Source organism: Leishmania mexicana, chromosome 17, assembly GCF_000234665.1.
Source record: "Leishmania mexicana MHOM/GT/2001/U1103 complete genome, chromosome 17".
Lineage (NCBI taxonomy): Eukaryota > Euglenozoa > Kinetoplastea > Trypanosomatida > Trypanosomatidae > Leishmania > Leishmania mexicana.
Window position 1 is genome coordinate 478769 of NC_018321.1, and position 22922 is coordinate 501690.

Sequence of the window (22922 nt, forward strand, 5' to 3'; positions counted from 1 at the left end):
ACTCAGCTGCTCGCTCGCGCCGCCGCTTGGGGACGCCCTCCCGTCCCCCGCTGACGCGCGGCATTGCCGGGGGCCATTACGCCTCCATTTGCTAGGTTTTCGGATTTCCCACGTCTCTTGCCCCAACCCACCCCCCTTCCTGCCCCGATCTCCATACACTCACCTCTTTCCCACTCTCCATTCTTTCTCGTGGACCCTGGGCGCATCTGCGCGTCCGTTTGGTATGTTGTCCGTGCCTGTGCACGCTTCCTCCCCTCCCCTTACCTCTCCGCCATCTCGGCTTGTGTGTGCGCGACGCAAGGGCGTCGTCGAACGCTCGAGCAACTCCCCTTCATGCAGTTGGATCCCTCCCGTCCTCCATCCGTTCCGCGTCACTCCCCTCGCATTCACTTGACGGCGCTCCGCTCCCCGCACCATGAGCTCGACCACCTCCTCCGCGGCTCTGCAGTTCTCGCGCAGCAGCGCGCGCCACATGGTGCGTCAGCTGCACCACCATGTGGAGGAGCAGCGGCGGGCAGTTATGGAATGCCGCAACCGCGCCGAGGCCATGTCTGACCGTGACACCGCGCACAGCGGTCGTATCGGCAAGGCGGAGCAGTTGTCGCCGCCGTGCTTTGTCGAGGTGGCGTCCGAGAAGGACGTGAAGCAGAGTTTCATTCCAGATGGGCTGCTGAGTGGCATTGCCGTCGCCGTCTCAGACGCGCTGGATGTGCAGGAGTTCTACACCAACTCTCGGCTTTACTCACAGATGTTCCACGACGCCGCATGCAAGGAGTTCCCGCTGATCTCGTGGCTACGTCTCCATGGTGCACAGTTCGTCGGCAAGCTGAGGTGCTGCACCCCCTTTGCGCTAAGCGAGGGCATCGTCTTCGGCCCTGGGAAGCCGGCCTCTATCGCCGTTGCTGAGCACGCGTGCGACTATGCCATCAGCTGCTCACTGAACGGGCCCCCGTCCGTGTTGTGTGCGGCGCATCACGATATGGTTGGCTTCAAGCCGACCTCACAGACATTCGGCACCTTCACGGAGCGGTTTGAACTGGCGGTGCCGTCGATGACCGTTGGGCTGTCGGCGCGCCGCCTAGATGACTTGATGTACCTGTGGCAGGTCTACACCGCCTCGATCGACCCCGAGGCGCACTTTGAGGCAACGACGGCGAAGGGGGCGCAGCCCAAAGCCTCCTCTACTGCGGGGAGCACGAGCGCCTCTTCGCCACCCTCTGCGCCGACGCACAGCGGCGCATCGGCGTCCGCGACCACTGCCGGCGAGCTCACGGGTGAATACGGCACGGCAAGCGTCGCCGGGGATGCGCCGCCGTTGTCCGCCTTGAGCACTACCGCGGTGCCTCGTGGCGGTGACCCCAGTCATCAGCAGGCTTCCGACCTACCGGCGCGTCTAGTGCAGCTCATCAGCAGCTGGTGGAGTGGCAAGGCGGCGCCGAAGGTGAAACACCCTGATGATGTGCCCAAGTACTCCCACCCAGATATACTCGACCACAGCCCGTATAACTACACGGTGCGCAGCCGCCGCGGCCACATCGCCGATATCGACGTTGGCTGGTGCGACTACAACGCCGAGGCAGCGATGGCAGACGACTTCAACCAGCCATCGCAACCAGGCTTTCTTCGGCGGCTCTTCACCGGGGCGCATACATACGAGGCGCCGAAGGTCGAGCTCGCTGTCGGCTACCCGGCGGAGTGGATTGACCAGCACTGCACGAGCAAGTATACGTCGTCGGCCGAGTTCCACCAGCGTATCACGGACGCTGTGTCCATGCACAGCGCGCTGCACTACAGCCAAAAACTGGAGATTGTGCCGCTGGCGTTCGACTTCTCCGTGGAGGAGGTGATGGAGGCGATGACGGTCATCTCACGCTACGAGCTTGCTAAGGCGTTCGAGCGACTCATCGCGCCGGCGACGGCGTCCGCTCAGGCTGACGAGGACGCGAAGAGCGGCAACAACGATAATGGCAAGGACAACGCGACCGTCTCTTCCCCAGGGAAGGTGCTGCATCTCCCTGTGGTGCCTAGCGTGGAGCCGATCACGTTTAGCGGCGGCGACGCTCCGGCGACGAACCGGCCTAACCTGCTTGTGGGACTCTCCGGTGCTCCGGAGGATTTGCCAGCGTCGCTGGCCGACTCCATTCAGGCTGGCCAGAGGTTGTCCATCCGCGACTATCATCGCGCCCTGCGCGTTCGCGATGACGTGGTGCGCTCTACCGAGGAGCAGTTCATGGACGTGGACTGCTTTGTTACGCCGCTGCTGTGTGACCCGTACACGAGCGGCGATGTGCGTAGCGTGCGCCTCACGTTGCCCTTCCAGCTTGCCGGCAACCCCATTCTCTCTGTGCAGGTGGACCCGCAGACACCGGTGGCGATGGTCGGCGAACTCGGCCGCGATGCCGCGCTCATGGAGGACACCTTTTGCTTTCTGCAGTTTGTACGCGGTGCGTCTCCGTCGTTGTGGTGTGAGAAGGGGGTTGGGGAGAGCCCGGCGGCAGCGCTGGGTGCTGGCAGGGGCGGCCACGCTGGTGCAGCCGAGATCGCCACCCACTCGCGGCCAGCCGGGTAAACCGCGTTCACCCATTAGCAGACTGTCCCACGCCTCGGCGCATGATGAACATCGATTTGGGGCTCATTAGTAACGTCGCGGACGGCGAAGGAGGTACGAAGTGAGTCGGCCGCAGCGGCGGATGTGTGCGTTGGCACACGCGGCCCAGGCATGTGTGTGTGTGGGGGAGGGAGGGAGGGAGGGAGGGCGATGCACCTCGTACGCCCCCTCGTTTTTGCCCTGCCGACTCCTTTCCGGCGCACACCGTCGCGCTGTGCCGCTCCGTCGCCGACGCCGGCGACGTGCCTTTGTTTGTTTGGTTGCCCTCTTTGGACTTGCCTCAACATCTGTGCGTGTGCGCACTTTCTGACTCTCGCGGGTTTCCCGATCGGCAATCCCGCTGCTGCGGCGTGGCGGAGCATGCTGATTCTCTCACCGACCGCCCTCCGCTGCCTCCCCTCCCTTCCTCTCCGCACCCCGTCCTCGCCACCAACGTGATGCACTCCCTCCCTTGCTCTTGTCGACGTCATGTGGCTTTTCCTCCCCAACCCCCACCGCCCCACACAATACACATGTGTGTTCACACTCGTTTTGTCTTCCCTCTGCTGTGACACGAGGAGGACACACGCACTGTAGCCAGCGCACCTCATCCGCACCACCTGTCTGTCTCTCCCCGACGCACGCACGCACGCACACACGCACGCACACACGCACACACGCACGCACACACACACGCACACACGCACGCACACATTGCTCGCACGCATTGCGCACCCTCGTGAGGTACACAGCGCATCGCCTTTGGTGCTGCTCATTACGGCGTCGTCGTCGCGTTCTCGGCTGGGAGGAAGCGAAGACACTGCGGTGTAGCACTTATATTTCGTAGTGGCGCCTCTCATCACGCCATCCGTCATCGAACCTATCGTGCTGCTGCTGCCGGCGGTCTGTACTGACGTTCCCGCCCCTCTCGCTGCGGGTTCGACTTCCTCTTGTATGCTCTTTGCCCATTCCCACCCACGCGCCTCGGGAACATGACCACGATGACCGAGGAAGTGTGTGAAACCGATGTGGCGGGGACTATGCCCCGCGAGCTTCGCGGCAGAGGCAAGCCGATGCCGGGGGACAAGTTCGTGCGGGTTGGGCGGTGCCCCAGCACGCGAAAGGAAGTGACCATCTGCTACAGAACTCTCGGTGACCCCTCCAACCCGTGCTTGCTGCTCGTCATAGGCCTCGGCGGCACCTTGGTTCACTGGCCGTGGGGTTTTCTGGAAGAGCTCCTCAACGATGGCTTTTACCTGGTTATATTCGACAACCGTGACTCGGGCCTGTCGACCCACTTCGACGGCTACCCGACCCCGTGCCTCCTCTGCATGGTATTCCAGTCGTGGTCCCCCCTTTGCGGAGGCGCGCCGCCCTACACGCTCTACGACATGGCGTACGATGCCTGGGGTTTGCTGACGGCACTCGGGATCCATCAGGCGCACATCTTGGGCACCTCCATGGGTGGCATGATTGCGCAGTGCATGGCCATAGAATGCCCTGCGCGGGTGCTTAGCCTCTCGGTTCTCTACTCGCACAGCAGCGGCCCGTATGTGAAGCCGCAGGCGTGTCGCGTGACGCTGGCGTTGCTGGACAAGCCTGCCAGCATGTCCATGAAGGACGTCGTGGATTATGTTGTTCGCAGTGACTGCCTCTTCAGGGGTGACTACCCGCTGGACGAGAAGCATGTGCGCGAGGTTGCCGTGACTAACTTCACCCGAAGCCCTCCCTACAAGAGCGGGTTGCTGCGACACGTATGGGCGGTGCAGCGCGCGAAGAATCGAGAGTGTGCGCTTCGCCATCTGAGAGGCTTTCCAGTGCTTATCGTACACGGCAGGAAAGATTTGATGATACCGTACCAAAACGGCTTGCGGCTGGCTTCTGTGATGTGGAATGCAAAGCTTGTTCTATTTCCTCACATGGGGCATTCTATCCCGGCGCCGCTCTACAAGGAAATCGCGTTGGAGGTCTGCTTGCAGAAGCTGCGCATCGTGGAGCAAGTGCCGCGGTAGTGGGGCCGGCCGCTGCTACGAGTGCGACGGATGTCACTGCCCCGACCGAAGGCACGGTCGGGGCGCGGAGGCAACGGAGGGGAGGGCAGGGGAGGGGGGAGGGTTCCACTTTGTTTCACCTCCTTTATTAGGATTAGTTATTCTGTGTCGTCGTGGCCATCGATAGGAGCTTCACGTTTGTGGAGAGGGACGACGCCGCAAGGCGACGTGCGGGCGGATGATTGGCGCGGATGGCATTCCCTCTTTCGGTTCGCGTTGAGCCCGAGGGTGACGGGCCAAGGTGCCCCCCCCCCTAACTGCCTGGTGACGGGTGGCGAGGGCGGCTGCTCATGTCACCGCTCGACTCGCTTCTTAGTAGCGCGGCGTGCTCGCTCCGGTGGGCGCTGCGGATATTTTCTTTCAACGCCTCGGCGCAGGCCACTGCCGGCACGCAGAGGAAAAAAACAAAAACAACAAAACGCGCAGAACACACACGTATGATGAGGAGCTGCTCTCTCTCTCTCACATCAGCTTACCCGCACGGTCACCTCGCGCCCGCCATCGCTGCTCTCCTTGGCCTATGCGCACTCCCTCCCTTACTATTATATATTTGATCCCCCTCCCCCAACCTTACACGTCACGTGGAGGCGATTTCGTCTTCGCGTGGCCCGTGTTCTCAGTTGTCTCTTCGCTTGCGTCCTTCTTCCTTTTGTTGTGCCGTTTTTTAAAAGTGTTTCGTGGGTCGCTCTCGGCTCCTCCTCCTCTTCTCCCTCATGCTTTACCGCCCTCCGCCCTCTCCCCCCTCCGTCTGCCTCCCTCCCCCTCCCCCTCCCCCTTCTCACTGTTTGCCCCTACAGCCCACGTTTCTTCGGTATTGTGTCCAGTGTGTGTGGGTGTGGAGGGGGTGCTCGCCTCGACTGTATTATCTCCCTCCCTTTACTGTTGTTGGTTCTTGCCTTGGTTAAACACACGGACTTCTCCCCACGTGCACGCGCTTCTCGTTACCTTCCCCATCCCCCCTCCCTCCCTGTCTCGCTGTTAGGTTCGCCTATGCACATGCGGGACTGCTGCCTCGCATGTATCCCTGTGCGATGCATTTTGGACCTGCTCTGCACCGAAGAGCGAAGGAAAGCAGCGACAGGGGCACGGGGACAGAGGAGGGTGGGAAGAGCATCGCGCTTCATGCAGCTGTACGTGCGTTGGAGCGTGCCCAGCCGTTCTTTCGCTTTCCGCCGCCCGGTGCCCTGCCGGTCGCTGCTGTCTTCCCTTTCTTTCGTCTATTTGCTTTGATTTCCCCGTATTTATCAGCTTGCTGTCTATATATATATATATATATATATATGTGTGTGTGTGTGTGTGTGCCTTGGCGCTGGGCCGGTGGAACCCCTCCACACGGTCAGCTCCGAGAACGAAGACACAAAATTATATATATATATATATCGCACCACTCTGCACCGGCTTCCATTAGCCCCTCCTCCTCCTCTCTCTCGTTGCGCTGGCTTGCGCACGCTCGCCGTCCGTGGCGGGGCCTTCCCTTTACCCGATGAATGCTCCGCGTCCCGGGCGCACCTGGTATGGCGCGTCGCATGACACGTTTTATCCCCACGCCACTCCCTCCCTTTCCTCAGACTATCTTCCCCTCTCCTCTCCCCTCCCTCTCTCTGCCCATTCTCCGGCCGGAGGAAAGGTCTTGCTCATACCTTGAGGGTGGCACATACAAGCGCCGGCAAACTGCAAGCGAACGCCGACTCGCGCGGATACTTGCATTGACGTGCATGCCTGCCTGTGCGTAACCCACCTTGTGGACTTCTCTTCCCCATCCGCAACACCGGCCTCATTCTTTTTGTGGCGCTTTGCTGCACGCGCGGGGTGTATGGTCGACCGTTGCGCTTTGGCTCTCAACAACACGTATACACCCACCTGTATATACCTCTGTGCATACAGAGCGGACGTCCGTGCGCGTGTCTGTCCATTATTGAAGCCATCAACGCGAGCATCAACAGTCCCTCCGACGCACACACACACACACACACACACACAAAGTGTTTCAACGCAACCTCGAACGGAAGAGAAAAATGCCAGACTACGGCCAGGTGCCAAGCTTGCTCAAGCGGCCTCTGCGCATGCCACGGCGTCGTCTCAGCGCGCGTCGGCGACAGGCTTTTCTAGTCTTCGCCATTCTATGTCTGTGTGGGCTGCCTTTCATGTATTTCTTCTCGACCTCGTCGGCAAAGGTGCGTGGCGAGCTCCCTGATTCGCGCGAAAAGCCGTGGATCACCCCGAGTGAGAACTCGACGCGCTTCGCACAGATCGTAGACGGCCGCACCCCGGGGACGGCGTGGCGCGATCCTCGCTTCAACATGATTATCTCCTTCTCCAAGTCTGGCGACGTTGTGCACGTGACTCCCACCAATCACGTTCTCCACCGCCGAGCCAGTGATGACAGCTCGAGTGCGTTCCGCAAGTGGGAATCCATCTACCAGCCTAGCGACAAGTACCGCATCCCTGCCTGGGCCACGCCGGCGGACCGCGACACGCTTCATCACGCGTCTATCTTTACATCCCTAGCCGCGTTCCGCGACCACGAGTGCGCGCTGACGCTGCGCAACCTCTTCGACATGGCTGTTGCGCCGCACCGCCTGTACGTTGGCGTGAGCGAGGAGCGCAGCCCGTCAGACGCGAGCTGCCTCTCGAGCATTGGGGTAGACGACCTGGCGAGCGGCGAGACGCGGCGGGTGCTGTACGGTGCGGAGGCGCCGCGCACGATTGGGGTGGAGGTGCGTTCACTGACGTGGGCCAGCGTGGTCGCGCCGCGGCTGTTGCTGGACGTGGATGCCGCGTTGAGCGTGCCCACCGGCAGTACTGCGGAATATGGCGCGCGACCTGCTGGCGTGTTTTTGCACCCGGCGCACGCAGGGGAGCGGGTGATATGCATTGCCGGGGAGCTGGAGACGGCGCGTGACAGGTTGCTGTTAGCGGAGGACGACGCGAAGCAAGACATGGATGGCGGGTCTGTGTTCCGGCACGGGGGCGGGGGCCCCCAGCAGCAGCCGTCGCGCGCACTGGCCGGGTGCCGCGTGACGACGCGCGTGACAGAGCCCAGGTTTGCGCGCGGGCCGACGTTTGGGCGGTACATCACGAGCCTGTTCTTCTTCGACCAGGACTACTACATGGTGGTCGACAGCCACACGCGGTTCTCTGTGGACTGGGACATGAAGCTGATCACACGCGTTTTTCAGCTGCCGACGCGCGGCGTGCTGTCGCACTACCCGAACGGTTACCGCGAGGGGAACGACCGTGAGGAATTCGACAGGACGATCGTTATGTTGATGTGCACAGCGCAGGTGCTCCACAACGGGATGCCGAAGCTCGGGGCGCGGTGGATGAAGTTATCGCCGCACCCGGTCCTGCAGGGTTTTGCTGCCGCGGGCTTTATGTTTGGCGACGCGCAGTTCATGCTGGACACGCCGTTCGACCCTTTCCTGCCATACATGTTCGACGGCGAGGAGGTGCTGTACTCTGCGCGGATGTGGACTGCTGGCTGGGATCTCTACGGACCTGGGCAGTCGGACGTGTTTCATCACTACGGGCGGCCGAACACGCCGAAATACTTTGGTGTCATGACGCCGAAGGAGGCTGCGCGGCGTGTGCTGTCAGAGCAGCGGACGCTGTACATGCTGCGGCGCGCGCACCCGTGGGTTGAGGAGCTTGTGCGCCGCGGCTACGTGAGCGCTAACGGGCAAACGACTCTGAAGCCGCTGCCGCCGAAGGAGGCGCCGGAGACGCGGCTTATCGTGACGGACGAAGTGGCTGCTGAGACACGCGAGATCAGCGTGTGGGCGAAATATTACGGGATGGGCACAGAACGCTCTGTGTCGGCTTACTGGCAGCACACGGAGTTGTCGGACGAGTTCGTGAAGGCGAAGGACGAAGAAAACAGGTGGGTGGGCGGCGTTGGGTTGTGCGAAAAAGGCGGCGCCATGGGGTGAGGCGCACCTGCCAGGCCGTTGGGTAGAGGGGTACGGGGGGACGGTTTAGGGAGGGGACACAATCGAGAAGAGGAGGGACGCGCTCCAGGCTGCAGTTTTCCGCCAACGGCCTCCGGCGCTGCGTCCGTTCGCCTGTTCGGGGTGCTCTTCTTATGCCTATATCTGTGTACGTCCCTTCTCCTCTCTCTCTCTGCTTTTTATTTTTAGGGGGAGGGGGAGGAGGAGGGGGGAGGCGTCAAGTGGCGCGCGAGAGAAGAAGAGCAGCAGGCGACATGCACAGCCAAACCTGCGCGCGTGCAGATATCCTGGGGCGCGTGTTGGTTGTGTGTGAATCTATGTTTGCACGGCGCCTCACCATCTCTCCCTTTATCTCCCTCGTGTTTTTCCTTTTGGCGTGTCCTCTTCTCTGCCTCTCACTCTCTGGCTTTCACCGCGTGCCCTTGCTACGAATCTTGCGTGGGCGCCACGTCTCTGACGTCGACTCTCCCCTCTCCATACTTTCGCTGTTACGCGCCGCTGGACTGGGACAGGCGCGTCGGAGGAGAGGCGTGAGCACACCGTCATCCATCCCCTCCATCACACGCTTGCGTGCGGGCAAGGGGTGAAGGCGCTTCTGCTTGTGGCAGCGCACGGCTGAGTGCAGAGCTCCGCTTGTCGCTCGTGCTCTTCTCCTTCCGGCACGCTCTCCTCGCCATGTCCGCACGCCCGCAAGCTCACGCGCGCGTCTGGCGGAACGGCACCAAAGAGGACGTCGCTGTGGCGACTCCGCCCCGCCCCCGCCTTGCTCCCCCCTGCGGATTACGGAGGTGCTCGTCGCAGAAATGACACGTTGTAAGGGAGCGAGCGCCGCCACCCCTTCTCGAAAATAGAGAAAAGCAAGGAAATTTGAACCCTGTCGGACGCGCGTGCGACTCCTCGTCATTGCTGCGCTTCGATGCTCTCCTGGTCTTCATGGAATGGTCGCCTCCACGCCTACCACGAGCGCGATCACGCAGCCGCGACCCGCACGGTTTCTTACTGCACCTTGTCACCCTCCCGCCCAACCGCCTCTTTGCCCGCTCTCTCGTCTTCGTGGCGGTCGTGCCCCGTCTGGGAGGCGACGGTCCTCTTGACAGTCGTGGCCACGCCCATCGACGTATTCCAGGCCAAAGTCCAGGCCAGCTTCCGAGGCGCGCCACCTGCTAATCGGCATGTCGGTAGCACACCGTGCGGCAGCGGCAGGGCGAACCCGTGGACGCGCTTGCACGAGGGCTTCCCGAGCCAAAATGAAAAAGGAGTGCAGAGAGCCTCATGAACGTTGCCGCTTCCTCACCCATCATCCCCATCATCACAGTGTCGGCGACAGGGATGGCAGCGTAGATCATGTGCGGCGTCGCCTTCCCGAATCGCCCACGGCCTCTTCGCCCGTAGTGTACTTTGTGGCGACGCTGAACGGCTGGGCGTGCATGGCTGGCGTGTACGACAGTACGGACAGCGCGTTCGGGTGTGGCATCAAGGGTGCGTCCAACTGCGCTGGCGGGTTGGACCTGGTTGTGGCTGCGTGATGCCTCCAGACGCTAGCGATCATCCTTGTGTGCATCATACCTACCGAGGAGCGCCGACGCGCTGCAGGTCTCACGAAGGTGGTGGATGGGTGAAGTGGGAACGGGGACGCACCCCGCACGCGTGTGTGCGCGCTTCTACGCATGTATACGCCGAACGGAAGAGAGAGTGGTGGTGGGGGGGGGAGTGGCGATGGTGGCTTCAAGACCCCCCCCCGCCCCCGCCCACCGACACCTCCATAGGCACACTTACAAGCACCAAGACATGGAGGCTGAGCAGAGGCAAGAGGCAGATCGCCGATGAAACAACAAACGTACACTACCGTGCTTATCGCGCGTAAGCTGCTGGACGTGTGGTGTACGCCGGCGAGGTCGTGCTCTGTATATTCGATCAGATCAATCGGGGAGAGCGAGAGAGGCGGAAGATGAGGAGGATGAGGAAGATGAGGAGGAGGGGGATGGCGAGCGCAGCAGGCAGAGGATGGGTGGCCCGTTTCTCGTGGACTGTACACATGCGTGCTGGTATCGTTCTCCCCCCTCTATCTCTCTGTGCGCCTGTGCCTGCCTCTTCGCAACCTTCTCCGTCTGCCCTTGATTCACCGATCGTAGCATTCACTTTCTCCCCTTCCCTCCCCTCCCTTCTTCTTCCGCCTCCACTCTGATCTCCACCGCTCCCACGCGGTCAGCAACTCACGTGCTCACAATTCCATACACGCGGCAGAGGGCGGGACATCATCAGCAGCAGCACCCGCAGAGAAAAAATAGCCCCCCCCCCACACACCTTACGCCAAGTGGCGCGTAACAGGAGCGCGCACCCCAACGAGGCAGGAACGTGACGGACGAAGCGCAGCTCACGGATTCCCCCGTAGAACCGAATCCCCCCTTCTCTGCGAGCGCGTGCGCTGGCGTATGGGCGTCTCCCGCGCATCTGCGGCTGCGTCATTCTCCGTGTCCTCTCGCATTCTTTCATCCCGCACACACGCGCCCACTGCCTTTTTCTTTGCACGGTGCGTGTTGTCCTCTCTTTAATCCTTGACGAATAGTATCTGTCGTTGGTGCGCGTTGGCGCTCTTGTCGCTCGTATTGCGGACGCACGTCTGTCCGTGCCCTGTGCACGATTTCTGGGCACGTGCGGCACTCACCGGCCAGCAGAGCAGGGCTGGTGTGCAGCTACGCTCGTGTAAAACGAACAGGCAGTTGTCGCAAGGCCTGCGCACGGCTTCACACGCTAGCTATGTACGGTGGCTATTACGTGATGGGCTCTGGCATGCATCAGGGCGGCGGCTACGGCGGCCCTATGATGCAGCAGCAGCAATGCCAGCACCCACAGCTGCAACAGAATGCCCAGCAACCACCACCGCCGCCGCATGCGCAGGCGCGCCTACGCGGTTCTGGCCGAGGTGTTCCACCAGGCCACCCGTCCGCGGTAGCTGGTGGCGGCAGCCCAGGTCAGCTGAACCGCAATCCGAGCTTCATGATGTACAACGACCGAAGCTTTGGCCAGCTGAATCCGATGATGCGGCGTATGGGCTCCTTCAACTCGATGGGGTCGATAGGCGTGATTCCCCGCTTTGGCAGCTTCAGCACGCACGGCTGCGGCGGCAGCCACCCCCAGCGCCACGGGAGCTTCTCTTCGGTCGGTACCAGCGCTGGCAGCCTGCGCCGCGCCAACAGCGGCGTGAACTTTGACTACTCAACCGGCTTGCAGGCCCACAGAGGAGGCCCGCTCATGCGCAACGACAGCTACGGCAGCATGCACCAGGGCGGTGGAAGCTTCTTCGGCGGCAGCGCAGCCCCGAGCTGTGGCGATCGGCCTCTTCAGCAGCTCAGTCGGCAGAACAGTGCCCTGTGCTCCTACAGCTACGGCAGCTTCCGACAGCCGAGTTTTACGCAGGGTAATGCTCACAACGGTGCCACCGGCGTCGGCCCGGGGGTGTCGCTGAATAGCATAAACGGCATATTCAAGCTCGCCGACTCTGGTTGCAGCAGGGCTGGTAGCCCCTCCACGGCTGCCGCACCCCGCGGCGACATCGGAGCAGCGGTTGCTGCGGGCGCTCCCCTGGAGTCGCCGGCGTCAGGCCTTGCTCGCCAGGACAGCGCCAGGTCGCTTCAGCGCAAGTACTCTATTTCTGGTCAGTTCTACAACTACGGCAACGACGGCAACAACGGCGGCGGTGTTGACCAGGGCGCTGCGGCCCCGCTGTTGCAGCACCGTCTCTCACAGCCTCTGCCGGGAGGCGGCCCAATGATGGGCGGCGGTGGCGGCATGATGGCACTAAACGCGCTCACGGCAGCGATTGGGCAACGCGGCGGTGCTGGTGTCATGACGCAGCAGAGGCAGCATCACATGATGATGCAGCAGCAGGCGCGCATGAGGGCGGCTGGCGACGGCAGTGGCGTCGCTGCCTCGGACGCGCCACCGTCGAAGGGGACGTCGGAGAACACGACGGTGGCGGAGGGCCAACCGCAGGTGCTGGGGCGCAAGAACAGTATGCAGAACTTGACGCGTAAAAACAGCGAGAAGCGCGTTGGCATGTACTTCAAGAACAGGGCCGCAGAGCAGGACGGCGTGCAGTACAAGAAGGACGGCGACCCGGGCACCTCTGGCAAGAACAGCTCCGGCGAACGCAACACGTCGCTGACGAACACGCTGAAGGCCTCCCTCTTGCTGGACACCTCCGGCGGCCGGAGCCCCGCGATCGAGGTGGACGGCCGCACCATCCGCGCCAGCAAGCCTGGCGCCGAGGAAGTGCAGAAGTACGACATGCGCGATATCATGTACGTCAACCGCAGCACCGACGTCCAGCTCTGCAGCGACTCGCTAGAAGAGATGCGAGATAACTTTCTGTACGGGTGCAACGTCGGCATGATCATGGCCGATGCTGGCTTCTCCGCTGCACGACCGACGGAGTGGTTTACGTGGCTGGCGTTGAAGTCCGTGGTGAAGGGTAGCTTTGGCAAGCTGGCCTCTACGCAGTTCGAGTTTACCATGTCAGTGTGCCTTCTGCAGGATGATCAGGTGATGGACCTGCTGTCCGATCCGCCGCAACGCTTCATGAACTTGACCGTGGCAGAGAGCCCATTGTTTGGCAACGTGGCTAACGGCATGGTGTACGTCTGCGTCGAGGATGCCGGTGAGTTCAACGATGTGCTGGACGCGAGCCTGCACCGCGCGCAGGAGCACTGCAGTCCTTTGGCCGAGGAGCAGGGTATCGTCTTGTGCACGTGCGTGCTGAAGCAGGTCAAGACCTCGCAATCGTCCGGCAAGGAGGACGTCATTGTTTCATCCATCTTCGCGAGCGGCGTCGGCGACGGCGTTATTCACTACAACCGCATCATTGACAAGAACCCGGCCGAGCCACGGGCACTCTTCTACTCCGTCATGCACCGCTCCGTGCACTCGACGGCGCTATTCTCGTGCGCTATGCATGATGATGAGATGTTCAACTACCTTGCGACGCTGCAGCGCTTCTCCAAGATCGAAACGCGCCGCCCGAAGGTGGGCAGCGCTCGGGCCTTTGTCGCCTACGGCACTAGCACAATACCAAGGATCCGCGACGAACTCAAGGAGACCAAGGATGTCCGCCAGCGGACCATGATGCAGCGGCAGCTGGAGAAGCTGGAGCTGATGGTGGCGGATGCAGAGGACATGCTTCAGTCACCGGCGGATTGCGTGCCCAAGACGTACATCTAGGCGAGCAAGTGGGGTGTGTACCGGAGAGGGTCGCACGCGAGGTGAAAGCTGCGCCTCTCCCTCTCTCTCCAGAGACAGACGCGCACCTCGTCAAACCCGCTCGACCAAGGCGACACTGCCCCCTCTTTGCCTCAGCTCTCCCTCCCTCCCCCCTCCCCCCGCGTCCGCGGCTCTGGTGATGGGCGAGTGCGCTTGTGTGATGTGCTGGCATGGGCTGGGGCTTTTTTTTTCGTGTAGCTGCCGTCTCTCCCGCGCCTCTCCCCACGCGTCCCACCGATGCACAGGGCGTGCCGTGCAGCACAGCACTCTGCCGTATTGTTTCGCTATCCTGTGCTGAGCCCTTCATATTTCTCACGTGCTTCTCCTCCCCCCTCCTCCTCCTACTTTTCCCTTCATCAGACGTGCGCGTGTGCGTGTTGCTTGCCCGGTGGTCTGTCGGCGTGCCGACGTCCATCATGTCCATCCCTTCTGTCTTGTTGGTTTCTTTGGCCATGTATTCGTTTATTGTCTGCGCGCGCGTGCGTCTCCGCGTGGGCGACCCCGCCCCGCCCCCCATGTGTCTATGCTTTTGGACGATGGTGATGTATGCCTCCGTGTTGCTGGCGTTGTTTCTCATTCGCGACCACTCGTCCTCTCCTTTTTCGTTTTGAATGCTACCGTTGTCGTTGTGGGACAGAGGCACACGCACCCACACACACGCACAGAGGCACCACTCTTCCTTGTGCTCTTCGTTGACCAGGGGGCACGGCAGCCGTTAACGGCAGCGGTTAACAGACAGCGGAGCAGATGATGATCAAGGGAAGTGGCTTCGATCGTTGCGTGGATGTCCTCCTGTTGCGTGTGCGTTGCGTAGCTATACCTTTTTAATTTTTTTTTGTGTGTGTGCTCCATCCTGCTTGTGCCACGTATTCTCCCCTCCCTCCCTCCCGCCTCCCATTTCTTTCCCCTCGCTGCGCGATCATCGGGTGAAGCGATGCAGTGGGGTGTTTTGAGGAGAGGGAGTGCGGTGATGGCGTATGTGTGCGTATGTGTGCGTGTGTGTGTGTCTGTGTGTATACCCTTTCGCCTTCTCGCTGTCTCTTTTCCAGTAATTTGTTTTCGCTTCTCCGTCTGCACCTGTTGCCCTCCCCCCACCTCCCCCACCTCCCCCACCTCCCCCACCTCCCCCATCGTGCCCACATCGCCTCTCTCCCTCTCCCAAGTGTGTCGACACGCGTTCGAAGTCCATGTGTCAGAAAAAAAGTCTGCCCTCTTTGTCCTTGTCTCTCTCTCACACACACACACACACGCACACGCATCAGTTTCTTGGTTGTAGGGCTGCGCCGCTGCCGACTCGTGCAGGCCCTTTCCCCTCTCAGTTTCCAGGCGATGCGCCGTTGTTGGTCGTCCTCCCCTCCTGGTGGTGACTTGCATGTATGCTTTTCTTTTTCGCCTCCCCACTTGCCCTGCTCTAGTGTCCGCGCGGTGACTGTGCTGTGGCCTTCTCCACCCGCTCCCTCCCCCCGCCCCGTGCGTGACATCTCCGGTGTCCCGTACATCACTCTCTCTGTGGGCGGAAGCCAGGCAGTCCTCCCTACCCCTGCCGATGCCAGAGCCACTTCTGGTGATGACAGGGGTCGAGTGCCTACGACGTGGAGAGGTCATAGCGCCTCATCGCTACTGGTGTCGACCGTCGCGTCCTCGGCGGCGTGGCGTCCGAGCCAGCTGCGGCAGTAGGCACGCTTGTGTCATCCACATGATGGGCAGAGTGTCAGCGTGGCTCGAACCCATCCCGCCTGACCCTCGCTGCCTGTGGGTGTAAGTCTCTGTAAGGGGTATGGGGTGCTTGGGCGACCGCGAGGGGCACACCAGGTGGCGGCCGGCATGATGAGGGAGGCGCTGTGAGGGGCGACCTGCGAGACGAGGGGTGGATGAGTAGAGATTGGAGGCCGTGCTCAGGCCACTGAGTTCGCGCATTGCTGTACTGGCCTGCCGAGCGCTGCTTCGCACCAGGAGGATGGGGGCCCTGCGATGCGGGCGGGACCAGTGTGAGGCATGATCTCCTGCCTTGCGACAGAGAAATGGGCGCGTTGAAGGACACATTCGCTTGCGTGCTTGTGTGTCTCTGTGCCCCCCCTCCTCCTCCTCTCCCTCGGCGTGCTCTTCCGCGCTTGCTCGCTGTGTCTGCTGAGCGTGGGGTGCTTACAGAGCAGGTCTTTCTCCTCCGCACCGTTTTCTTGCTTTCCCCTAGTTTATCTCGTGAGGTGCCGTGGTATATATGCACGTTCGTGGGAGCGATCTCTTCCCTTCCCTCTGGACTCCGCTCCTACGCTGTGTAGAGTCCCTCTCTCGTAGTTCTTTGCGGCGCCTTCTTCTTGTGCTCGTGTCTCTCCCTCTATCCGTGCGTGCTTGGTGCGGTGTGCGAGCGTGTTGGCACATCGCCCACACCCACGCATGCGTGTCTGTGTCACCTCTCCGTCGTTGACCGCAGTGATGTGTCATGGGTGATGCTGATGTGTGGACGGATTTCGTGGCGCGGCCGACTTCGACGTGCTGTTCTCCCTCTCTTGGTATGCACGTGTGTGCGTGTGCGTGTGCCTTCATCCGTATGCCGTTGTCTGCTCCTCTCCGCCCCTCCCCCTCCCCTCCCACTGTTGCGTCCCTCGTGGCATCACTGGGCTGTTGTTCTTCCTCGTTGTTTTCCTGTTGTCTTTCTCACGTACTTCTCTCTCTGCAGTGATGCCGCGGCGTGCACCAGCGCGCTCCCATATCATTTCCCCCCTCCCACCCCCACTGTGAATCCCCCCGGCCATGTCGAATGTACAGGTGTTTATGCAGACCAACAACATGAAGCAAATTCACAACCCACACGCTGACACGGGCACCCCCCTTCCCTCTCCTCCTCCTCCTCCCCCCTCTCTCCCCGCACATACCACACCCTTGACGAGTGCAACGGAGACGACGCAGGAGCTTTGGGGGGTTTGCGTGTCTGTCTGTGTGCGTGCGTGTGCTCGCAATGCATAAGGCAAAGGGCGCCGACCTGCTAATGTGTGCCGTGGCCTTTCGTTGAGGGAGCGCAGTGGGTTCGCCATGAGCCCCGCATTCCCCCTCCGCTCTCCCTTCCTCTGCTCCGCCTCGTCGTCGTCGCTGTCGTCGCACTGCTGCTGAAGAATGCTTTCATGCCTCCCTGTACGCCATACTCTCGTGTGCGTGTGTGTCTCGCTGTGCCTCGCGCATGCCGGCAACGCCTTCTTCGCACTCTTGCTGACTTTCGCCACGCTCAACTCCTCCTCCACCTCCTCCACGCATAGCATCTATTTTCACTCAGGGTCCACTCACATTGCTTCATGCCTGGCCCTTCTGCACCGTCACCGTTGTCCTCGCCTCAGAGGGCCGCTGTGCTGCGCCCACACGACCAGTTCGCTGACGTGGGCCGCTGCCGCAGCACGGGACGCACGATTCGCCTCTGCTACAACACCTTCGGTACGGCGAAGGACCCATGCGTGCTACTCGTCATGGGTCTCGCCTCCCCAGGGCTCTTCTGGGATGATCGTCTGTGCACGTCGCTTGCGCACTCCGGCCCGTACCACGTCATCCGCTTTGACAACCGCGACGTCGGCTGCAGCACCCACCTTGATGGGTGCGAGGGTGGCGATGGTGCGTTGCCGGTGGGACCGGCCAGCTACCTGCGCTACGCCTACGCGGCGCTGCGCCCAGGAACGCGATCGATCCGGGAGGTCTACACCCTTAATGATATGGCAGCCGATGCCTTTGGCTTGCTGGACGTGCTGCGCATCCGCTTCGTTCACCTTGTCGGCTCATCGGCAGGCGGCATGATTGCGCAGTGCATGGCTCTGGCACACCCGGAACGCGTTCTCTCGCTGACACTCATGTCCACCCACTCGAGCTCTCCACACGCGCAGTGGCCGGGGATACGTGACATTATGAGCCTCATCTCGCTCATGCCCAAGTCGACGTCGGCCAAGTACGCAAACCACATCGCACGGGCCACGAGCGCAGAGGAGCGGCAGCGGTTGTGCGCAGAGAGGGATGCGGAGCGGGTGGCTGCTTACGCGGCCAGCTTCACCAAACTGCTGGAAAAGATGTCTGGTAACCAGCGCAAGTATCCGTTTGATCATGTCGCAGCGCAACGGCAGATGACGCGCATCTTCAGGCGTAGCCTCTACGTGAACGGCGGCCCGCGGCAGTTTCTGGCGCTGCTGAACGCGCCATGCCGCGACGACGCGCTGCGGCAGCGCATCATCAGTGTTGCACCGATGTCGCAAAGCAAGGCGGGGGGCGACGACAGGGACAGCAGCCGGCATGCGACCTCAGCGGCCACGACACCTTTTTACGTGCCCACCATCATCATCCAGGGCGACTGCGATCCACTCGTGCCTGCCTCCAACGCGCGTCACCTAGCTTCCGTGATAGCGGGTAGTCGCCTGTACGTGGTGGAGGGCATGGGCCACACCTTGATTCCCGCCTTGAGAGACACATACATCCGAATCATTCGTGATAACGTGCGCGCTGGCGAAGCTGCGGCGCAGTCGTTAGGGCGAAGGGCTCAAGAAACTGCTGCCGCTGCCGCTGATGCCGGCTTGTCCGCCAAGAAGCAACCAGGGAAGGCCACCTCCCGGCTGTAAAGGGGGGTGGGGGAAGGGGGACAAGGGTGGTGGGAGAGATGGGTGCACCATTCGCGCGCACGTGTTTATAAACCGCCTCCGTACATTCTGTCAGCAGCACAGCGCTGCACTCCGTATTTCCTTTACCCACATGTATGCCTCCTCTCTTCCCCCTCTCGTAAGTGGAGCACCTCTACTCGAAGCGCACACCCGCCCACATACTCCTGCGCACAGAAGGATGCGCGGACTCGCTCTCGCCTCTCTCTTTCTGTTGACTTGGGCGCCGTCGTCGACGCTCGCGCACGCCCCGTTTCGAGTGATGTAGGGTCGGACGCGAAGCCGGTGACGGAGGTATGTCTCTGTGTGTGTGTGCGTGCGTGCGTGTGGGAGGGAAGAGAGTCGACCGAATGCGGCTGTAAGCTGATCCGCCTCGCTGTGCTGCATGTGCTCCTCTCCTGCCCCCCGACCCCCGCCCTCTTCCTCATCGGAAGAGGAGGGAGGGGTGGGAGCTGCGCGCAAACGGCACGCATGCAAGGGGAGGCCCTCACCCCCGCCAGCTTTCTCTCCCGGCTGCCACCGGCGCACAGGCGTGTGGGCGAGGGCGTGTCTCTCTCATTCCTCACGGGAGACTCGCTTGCGCATGCAGCCGCTCTTTTATCTACCGCTGTGCTCTCCTCTCTGCCCCGTCCCTGTGCCCTGCTCTGGCTCGCCCAACTGTGGGAGGAGGCGAGCACACCTCGCCGAACCAAGAGCATCCGCCCCCCCCCCCCAACACCATCACGACCGCCAACGCCTCCACACACACATATACACACACACACACAGAGACAGAGAGAAAAACGAAGATCTCGGCAGGGGAACGAGTGGAGCTCTCCGTTTGGTCCATCTGCGCACTCCCCCTTCCTCACCTCTCCTTCACAAGCGTACAGCACATGCCGCAGCATAACGACGGCGGAGACGTGGCGGTGAGCGACGGATCGACGTCGCTGCATCCGCAAACAGCGACGAAGAGGCCGACTAGGCCAGAGGACATGGGCCTTCCACCAGCCATCCTTGAGGAGCTTCGCCACATCTTCCCGCACCCACCCGACGACGCCTTCGTGCATGTTGGGCGCTGCGCCAGCACCGGCAAGGACATCACGCTCTGCTACAGCACCTTTGGTGACCCGTCAAACCCATGCATTCTGCTCATCATGGGCATGAACGTGACGTCGCTCATGTGGGACACCCGCTTTTGCGACTACCTGGCTGCAGCTGGCTTCTACGTGATTCGCTACGACAACCGCGACGTTGGCCTCTCCACGCACCTTGATGAGTATTCGTCGCCGTTCATTCTTCGAATGGCGCTGCCTGCCTGGGTATCCATCGGCGAAGGCTCCTTAGCGTACACGCTGGAGGACATGGCCGAGGACGCCGCCGGTCTTCTGAAGGCGCTGAAGATCAGCCAAGCGCACATCGTCGGCTGTTCGATGGGTGGCATGATTGCGCAGCTGCTGACGTTGCGGCACCCAGAAATGGTGACGAGCTTGTGCCTTCACTCCACCTCTCCCGGTTCCGCCTGGCCCAGGGCGTCGCTGCTGATGAACATCCTTGACCAGCCAGAGAACACCCGTGATGTGCACTCGGTGCTGGACTACCGCGTGCGCTTCTTCAAGGCAGTCGCAGGAGACATGGCCTTCCACGAGCGTGAGTTCCGTCTGGGCATGTGGTTCGACTTTGCGCGAGCGCCGTACCAGGGAGGTGGGCGTCGACATCTGGCCGCTATTGTGCGCTCCAAGGACCGCAGCGCTGCCCTCAAGGCTCACATCAACCGAGGGACCAGCGCCATGGCAAGCGGCGGCGAGCGTGGCAGCTCACCACTGCCGACATCGGGCACGGCGCCGTCGCGATGCATCCCTGTGGTGGTGCTGCACGGTGGGAAAGACCCGCTAGTGGTGCTCTCCAACGCGCAGCATCTCGCTAGCTGCATCAACGGTGCTCGACTGGTCGTCTTTCCGAAGATGGGCCACTACTTCTCCAAGGAGATGCATCGAGCCATCGCGGACGAGATTATACTGAACGCGCGCACGGATGCGGCAGCCATGATGAACGAGCTTCCATCGTGAGCTGTCCCTGGTGGAGCACAGCCAGACACACACACACACACGTATACATGCAGACATGTCAGGCGTCGTCAGGCAGCCTTGGGGCATGTAGATGCTGGGAGGTGGGAGGTGGAGAGGGTAAGGGGGGGGGGGCGCATCATCTGTTGTGGTGAACACCGCCGCCACGCGCACAGGCATGCAGACGTGCGTGCGCATCTTTCTCCACCCTTTCTTCCCTAAAGCATCACCGAGTTGCACCACTGAGCTCTTCAGACTCCCCGTGCGGAGCATCACCACATCATATTACGGGGACACCACGGCTTGGTGCGACTCAGGGGAACATCATGGAACATAGGCAGAACATGCAGGGTCTTCGAGGACTCTGACCCAAAGCTGGCCAGCGTCCTTCTCGAGCTCATGCAGCATGCACCTAGCCCCCCCTCCCCCCGTTGCCTGCCCGACAGACATCACCACTTCCGTCCCCTCGAGCAGCACCCTGGACGCGGCCAGCTCGGATCAGGCCATGCGGTTCACCGGGGGTCTCCGTCTGGCGCCGATCGCGCCGCACGTACCCAAAGAAGGGACGAGCAAGGACAAGATGAGCCGATAGGACGCATAGCTCCGACTCGTCGTCTAGGCCGGTCCTTTCCATGACGACGAGGATGATATCCGTGACGCAACGGAGGCCAGGTGAGCTGTCGTTGCGGAATGCGTCTCTTCGCCGACTGGTTCCTGGGTGGGGTACGGAACACACGTTGGCTTCGCCTAATTCGAACAAGAGAGCCGCGGCGGCCGCAACGCTGATTCCGTTTTGGCTGCACCCCCTCCCTCTTATTTCAGCTGAACGAGCGGGCATGGTGGGCGGGTGAACGGCTTGTGTGTGGGGTGTTGCATGCCCCCTCTCAGTGCTCGCGTCTCCCGCTCTCGATGCCGCTGCGCTTGAATGGGGTCCACCCCACCTTCCCCCACCGCCGACACTCGCAGGAACTCTGACAATCTTCTCAACCCCCCCTCCCCCCTCGACACAAAAACAGATGAGCAAAGCGCGGCTATTCTGTGAAGGTGGCGTGCGCGCTGGTGTGGTCCGCCACGGACTGGAACACCATCCTACAAGCACGGGGGAAATGTGGGGGGGGGGGAAGAGGCAAGGGACGCATGTGAAGCCCTTTAAGGAAGCCCCCTTTTTTTGAGGGAGGGGTGTGCTTGCTCGTATATGAGCACGAGCTGGGTGTTGCTGTCCGGCTTCGCGCGGCCCGGCAGCTCTTCCTCTTCCCCCTCCTCCTCCCCACTGAGGCAATGCTGCTGGAGTAGCGATAGACACGCTGGCCCTGACCCCCTCCATTCTCGCTGACGCCGTTGTGCAGGACCTCCTCGCTACACGCGTCCGCCGTTCAAGCTCGAATCCTCATATCCCCCCCCCTCTTCTGCAGCCAGGGGCGTTCGCGGCGCCGATTCAGGCACCACCGCGACGACCACCTCCCCCTTCCCTCCCCCTGCACCGTATCTTCCTCGCAGCTCTCCTTGTCGAGGGGCCGCCATCGGGCTCCGTACAGGCACCTGCGCAGGCCCGTCGGTGCCGCAGCCGCCTTCCTACTATTTCTCTCTCCTTCCTGTTTTGCCCCCCACCTGAGAGCCACCTAGGCTACCTGGCCAGCGCACGCACGCAGGCACGCGTGCCGTACCCCCTCGTCCCCCCCTCACCTCCCCAGACCTTCTCCCTTGCTGTTTGAACCCTGCGCCCTTCACCGTCGACCCCCTACAGAGGCCCCTCCCCTTCCCGCTTCTCGCGCTTGCTGCACCTCCCATACCATCCATCACGCACGTCTTCCTCCTATAGGGCCCATCTGCATGGTGCGTGTAGGGGGTGGGGCGTGCGCACGGCTGCCACTCCTGTAGACGCTTGTCCTCCTCTATCGATGCACATCGGCCCCTTCCACTGCCTCACCCTTGGTCCTCCTCTCTTGGGTTGCGGCATCCCTTGTGCCTCGTGCGCGCGGCTGCCGTGATCTCCTCTTCGCCACCCTGACACGGCACCGAAAATGGCGAGAACTCAAATCCTTGCCCCCGATACCCTCCCCTCTTCTTCCGAACGAGAGACGCTTTGGCGTGGCACCCGGTGCTCAACGCACCGCGTGAAGCGAGGCGCGGCTGGCCCATTTTCCTGGAGGTCTTGCCAGGTGCGGGCCCGCTGCTGAGCGTGGTGGGGCTGCTCGGCACGCACTCCCCCCGGCTTGCGCTACGCCGGCGACCTGACGCTCCGCCGGGACGGCGAGCAGCAGCAGGTGGCCCGTCATCTGGGGACTGGCTCTTTGACTTGCCTCGTGCAGCGGACGACCCACTCCTGGCGCTGCTCCATGCCTGCCATGTGGCGACTATGAAGCTTGAGGCTGCGCGTGTGCGACCAGGCGTCTGGCGCGGTGACGCTGAATGGG

General features: G+C 62.0%; 6 protein-coding genes across 6 annotated transcripts; all 6 read left to right on the forward strand.

Annotated features, from left to right (window-relative positions):
• Positions 1-415: 415 nt before the first annotated feature.
• On the forward strand, positions 416-2569 carry LMXM_17_1000 (conserved hypothetical protein; the record flags this gene model as incomplete). Its single annotated transcript, XM_003873916.1, has 1 exon — positions 416-2569. The coding sequence occupies one exon, from the start codon at positions 416-418 to the stop codon at positions 2567-2569; it is 2154 nt and encodes a 717-aa protein (XP_003873965.1).
• A 1058-nt stretch (positions 2570-3627) lies between these two features.
• LMXM_17_1010 (hydrolase, alpha/beta fold family-like protein) lies at positions 3628-4599 on the forward strand (the record flags this gene model as incomplete). The annotated part of the gene is made up of 1 exon (XM_003873917.1): positions 3628-4599. The coding sequence occupies one exon, from the start codon at positions 3628-3630 to the stop codon at positions 4597-4599; it is 972 nt and encodes a 323-aa protein (XP_003873966.1).
• Positions 4600-6653: 2054 nt separating this feature from the next.
• Positions 6654-8567, forward strand: LMXM_17_1020 (conserved hypothetical protein; the record flags this gene model as incomplete). Its single annotated transcript, XM_003873918.1, has 1 exon — positions 6654-8567. One exon carries the CDS (start codon positions 6654-6656, stop codon positions 8565-8567), a length of 1914 nt encoding a protein of 637 aa, XP_003873967.1.
• Positions 8568-11342: 2775 nt separating this feature from the next.
• Positions 11343-13802, forward strand: LMXM_17_1030 (conserved hypothetical protein; the record flags this gene model as incomplete). The annotated part of the gene is made up of 1 exon (XM_003873919.1): positions 11343-13802. One exon carries the CDS (start codon positions 11343-11345, stop codon positions 13800-13802), a length of 2460 nt encoding a protein of 819 aa, XP_003873968.1.
• A 3326-nt stretch (positions 13803-17128) lies between these two features.
• LMXM_17_1040 (hydrolase-like protein) lies at positions 17129-18427 on the forward strand (the record flags this gene model as incomplete). The annotated part of the gene is made up of 1 exon (XM_003873920.1): positions 17129-18427. The coding sequence occupies one exon, from the start codon at positions 17129-17131 to the stop codon at positions 18425-18427; it is 1299 nt and encodes a 432-aa protein (XP_003873969.1).
• A 911-nt stretch (positions 18428-19338) lies between these two features.
• On the forward strand, positions 19339-20511 carry LMXM_17_1050 (esterase-like protein; the record flags this gene model as incomplete). Its single annotated transcript, XM_003873921.1, has 1 exon — positions 19339-20511. One exon carries the CDS (start codon positions 19339-19341, stop codon positions 20509-20511), a length of 1173 nt encoding a protein of 390 aa, XP_003873970.1.
• Between the last annotated feature and the right edge of the window lie 2411 nt (positions 20512-22922).